General features: G+C 44.6%; 1 protein-coding gene across 1 annotated transcript in view; it reads left to right on the top strand.

Annotated features, from left to right (window-relative positions):
- The window catches only part of Chrna1 (cholinergic receptor nicotinic alpha 1 subunit), a 14,443-nt gene extending 13,567 nt beyond the window's left edge, over positions 1-876 (top strand). Inside the window, exon 9 of the mRNA XM_028762996.1 lies at positions 498-876. Within this exon, the coding sequence (XP_028618829.1) occupies positions 498-629 (132 nt within the window). The 3' untranslated portion in view covers positions 630-876. The remainder of the gene's footprint in view (positions 1-497) is intronic.
- Positions 877-5,255: the final 4,379 nt, after the last annotated feature.

Raw genomic sequence — 5,255 nt, forward strand, 5'->3', positions numbered from 1 at the left:
TATCTATCTATCTATCTATCTATCTATCTATCTATCTATCTATCTATCTATCTATCCATCCATGCATGACAAGGTTTCTCTGTGTAGCCCAGGCTGTCTGGGAATTCTCTCTGTAGACCAGGTTGGTCTCAAACTCAGATATCTTTCTGCCTCTGCCTCCTGAGTGCTAGGATCAAAATCGTCCACCACCACCACCTGCAGGCTAACATACTTCTGGGTCTAAGTAATCAAATGCATAAGTGTGACATGGGGTTTGGCCTGACCAATGAACTGGCTTGAAGCTCCAGTTACTGACTTCAGATGCGCTGTGTTGACTATCCTTACTATTCTTAGTAAGTTGTTTCGGCTTAAATTAATTATGCAAAAACTAAAGATTATATCGGCCTCTGGGGTTGAGGTCTGGAGATTTACATATTGAAGGCCCGGCCAGTAGGGGATGCTATGAGCCTGTGGCCCATCTTAGGGGAGTCCTGTCTAATGCTGTCTGCTTTCCCTAGGCGGCTGAGGAATGGAAGTATGTTGCAATGGTGATGGACCACATCCTCCTTGGAGTCTTTATGCTGGTGTGTCTCATCGGGACGCTGGCTGTGTTTGCAGGTCGGCTCATTGAGTTACATCAACAAGAATGAGCAGAAGCTGAGCTAAGCCTACCTCTGCCCCAGCCACAGCCACTGTTAGGAAAGATGGGAGAGAGGAAGCTGTCTCCTTTAATCCTTTCACACTTACCAAACATGCAGTGCCCTACATATCCTGTTAATGATAGTCATCTCTGTCCACACCAATATGTTCTTGATGTGTCTCCCCTTTGCGTCTGCTTCTAACACCATGGGTCTCCTTAAAGATTGAACCCTTCGTAGTAAATAAAAGTGAGTCCTCAGAAGTGTTTGTTTCTAAAAGGTCACTGGGGGAGTTTTGCTTGAATACTCAAGGTTTTCTGCTTGTGTTGCCATTGCTAGTTGTATGAGTGTTTTGCCTACATGTATGTCTCACACACAGGCCTAGTGTCCATGAAGGTCAGAAGAGGGCATCAGGTCCCCTGGAACTGGAATTACAAATGATTGTGAGCTTCCATATGGAACCTGGGAATCAGGTCCTTTGGAAGAGCAGCCAGTGCTCTTAATGACTGAACCAACCACCTACCCTGCCCAGTTAATTGTTATTTTTAAAGTGCAGAGATTCCTTTACTTAAGACACACAGTTTCATACCTACTAGAAAAGCTGTGTCTACCAGATTCTCCAAAGACAAAACATTTGATGTGGACACAGAGGAAGTGGTAGAAAGGAAATTAGGCAACTTTAAACTTAAAAAAAAAATAGTGTGTGTGTGTGCATGCGTGAAGTTGGGGGACAACTTTTAGGGGTTCGTTCTCATCTACTTCATTTGAGGCAGAATCTCTTGTGATTTCTGCTGCTGTGTTACATACTCATGTAAAGCTTCCAGAAGATTCTCCTCTCTACACTTTGCATCCCTTGAATTCTTCTTCCAGAAGAAGATTCTTCTTCCAGAAGAACTGGAATCTGAACCCAGACAGAACTTAAGATTCTAAAACAGGGGCTGGAGAGATGCGTCTATGGTTAAGATCATTGACTGCTCTTCCAGAAATACTGAATTCATCTCCAGCTTTTTATTCTTTCTAGGATAGAATTTAGGCCAATAGGTTTGTCTAGCAAAAAAAAACTACTTTTATCTGCTTAATCCGTTTCGCTGGCCCAAAGGTAATTTTAGGGCGATCACATGCAAATAGTATCAAAAGTTTAAAGTTGATTTCTGAAACCAGGAGAGGGAGAACGATTTCTTAACTGATTTTTGTTTGAGAGGCCTTCTTGAAAGGGTGCTTGGGATTCCTTGGGATCGTACCTAGAACTTTGCAGATCAGATCCAGTGTGCTCAGAGCTGTAACTAAGCCTCCCCTACCCCAACTTAACAGAGGCCCGGATTCTGATTTCAGGATCTGAGGAAGAGCAGATCCCACCCTCACTGAGGATATGCCTCTGACCCCATGAGAACCATCTTGCCCACATGGGTTTATTTTATCCAAATAGTTTCACACAATCTCCATAATGTCCCTACTTTACAAATAAAGTGAATTTCGGGAAAGTTAAGCTCTGCTCCAACTAGGAGTAGAAGAACTGGGATCTGAACCCAGACAGAACTTAAGATTCTGAAACAGGGGCTGGAGAGATGCCTCTATGGTTAAGATCATTGACTGCTCTTCTGGGAATACTGAATTCAATCCCCAGCAACTATACCATGGCGTGGCTCATGGTGTCTCACAACCATCTGTAATGGGATCTGTATGCATGCAGGCATGCATACAGACAGAGCACTCATACATAAAAAAAAATACATAAATAAATAATTTTTTTAAAGCTAAAAAGGGGGGATTCTAAACCGACTTGCAGCTGATGGGGTCACCTGCTCCCTGTGGTCCTGGGATGCCTGGTTTGATCTAAGTAGTTCTGGTCTGTGTTGTTGGGCACTCTGTGATATCCTACTTCCTGCCTTCTCAATTAAAGCCCCTGGCCTTTCCTTCAGTCTTTAGACCAATCACGTTTGGAGTTCAGGTCCTATGAATGGAACCAGAAATGTATCCACACACCATCACCATTTCTGAAATCTGAAAAATGATTTCTCTGTGGCAAACTCTAAGCTCTAGTACAATTTACCCCAGACCAAGAAACCGTGTGGCTCTGGACTCAGGAAAAGCCTCTGAATCACAAACACATCTGATTCCTGTCGGCTCCAGGGAGAACTGTAAGCTGCACAACCAGAAGGCCAGGCTGAGCCCAGGTGGCTTCAATCTCCTCCGAGGGACTTCCCGGCACCCCTGCACCAGTGCTGGGCTCTTTCATCTCAAACAGTTCCCACTTTAAAGGAGAAACAATTGGCAGTTTCTCAAAACGCCACACTCGGGGTCATCAAGCCACTCAACAATCCCATTCCTAGGTAGAGAGCCAAAGGAATCGAAAGATTTTTGTTATGAGAACGTGCACAGAAGGAAAGAGCCAGAGAAAGCGGTCTAGGCTCCCGCGCACAGACAATGAGCAAAAGGGATGTCAAGACTGGGTTTTGTGTGTAGTGTTTAGGCTTCACCTTTTTGTTTTCTTTTTGTTGTTGTTGTTGTTGAGATAGAGTTTCTCACTGGCCTGGAACTTGCCAAGTAGCTTAGGCCCGGCTAGGCAGCCAGCTCCAAGATCTTCCTGTCTCCTCTTTCTGCATACAATTTTGTCGGTGTGGGTTCTGGGGCTCCCACTCAGGTCCAAAACCAAGCATTTTGTCAGTTGATCTAATTTTTTAGCTTTTTCTACCCACGACCACTCTTTGCTTGAGAAATGTTACATAGAAATATAAAATATGTATAAAAATAAATCACAAAGAAATTTAATTAAAAATCCTCTGACACACACATCATTTTATCACCTATTAAGGATAAAAAAAAACCAAATTTGCTTTTGAAAAGGGTTTTTTTTTGTCTAACACAAAGGAAGGTAAATATCACAAGTCTCCGTTTTCAGTAATTAAATATAATGTGTCCATAAGAGTATCAAGTCTGAGCAGAGGTGAATCAGGCGGTCTTCAGGGGTGTTGTTTAGCACAGTAGCATGTATAGTGCAAAGTGTTCCTGTGTGTTCAGTTCGGACCACAGGGCAACTCGTGCAAACACTGCCCCAGATATCTCAGAATCGTGATGTGTTTGACTTTTTTGTTTGCTTGTTTGTTTTTGTTTTTTGTTTTTTTCGAGACAGGGTTTCTCTGTGTAGTCCTGGCTGTCCTGGAACTCACTCTGTAGACCAGGCTGGCCTCAAACTCAGAAATCCACCTGCCTCTGCCTCCCAAGTGCTGGGATTAAAGACGTGCGCCACCACCGCCCGGTGTGTTTGACTTTTGAGCTAACTTTTGATAATTGTACATTCAGAAACCTGTTACTGTTGCCCAGTTTTTCTGCAACCTCACATTTGGTCACATGACCATGTGGCCACAAGGTAAAATCCACTTATATAAGGTACTTAGAAACACACAGGTAGAAACAGAGAAGAGGGTGTGGGAGGCTGGGGGAGGAGGGAAAATTAGGAGTTGCTGTTCATGGGGACAGACTTTCACTATGGCAAGATGAAAAGTTAGGGAGGCGAACTGCCGTGATAACCACACAGCATCAGTACCCGAGTTCCTAAAAACGGGGGAAGTGCTACAATCTGTGTCTGTACGCCATAACAAGTTTAATAGAAGAGTAAACCAAAGGCCTCAGGACTGAGCTCTCACTACAGAGTCTGGGAATACACTGAAGACGCGTTTCATACGCTAGGACGTCAAGACCCCCAGTGAGTTCTCTCAGATCACAAAACTGCTCTGGAATTCCTGCCCTTTTGCCATGCCTTTTTCTTCTTCTTTTTCTTTTGCACATGTGTTCACTGTGCACGTGTCTGTGTGTGTTTGGAAACCAGAGAACCTCTGATGTCATTTCTCAGGTGTCACTAACCATTTTGATATTTTGGTCCTGAGTCTGGTCTTTAATTGCCGAGCCATCTCTCCAGTCCTTAACCACAGCTTCTTTAAAAGGCAGGCTCTCTCAGATGTGGAACAGGCTGGCAGGCTGGTTAGCTCTTGGATCGGCTGACTCTAACTTGCCAGAGTTGGGATTTCAAGTGTGTGGCTGCTGTTCCCCACTTTTTGTTTTTAAGTAGAAGTTCTAGGGATCAAAGCCAGGAGCTTGTAAGGCAAGGATGTTACCCACGAAGCCATCTGCTCACCCCTATCATGGTACAGACCATTGCTTTTCCCCCATCCTGGGCAGGTTGGCCCTGTGTAGCTACAGTGCTGCACCAATGGCTCTATCAATCTGCCCTCAAGCCAGAGTCTCATTCTTCCATTAGTTGAAGCCTGATTTTCAGAAGACCACCAATAAAATCGGTGCAGGGACTTCTGGGAACTATCCCCACCTAGTGGTGTTTATGAAAGGGTCTAGCCTGTGAACCCTGCATGTCTGTGCAACTATTGGGTTGGCAGGCTGGCTTCCAGAGAAATGAGGACCTAGAACACAAGGCAGGTGCTTACTGATGGAGTTAAGTTTTCAGGGCTCAGGATTTGAGGGTTCAGTGTGTGTGAATGTGTGTGTGTGTGTATGTGTGTGTGTGGTGGGGGTATTCCAGGAATGTGAGGAGGGTTCTTACAACAAATTTCCCCAACCTGGGTGTTGAGGCAGCAGTGATTCTCTCTCTCTCTCTCTCTCTCTCTCTCTCTCTCTCTCTCTCTCTCT

The sequence above is a fragment of the Grammomys surdaster genome, unplaced genomic scaffold (genome assembly GCF_004785775.1).
Source record: "Grammomys surdaster isolate TR1022 unplaced genomic scaffold, NIH_TR_1.0 136, whole genome shotgun sequence".
NCBI lineage: Eukaryota > Metazoa > Chordata > Mammalia > Rodentia > Muridae > Grammomys > Grammomys surdaster.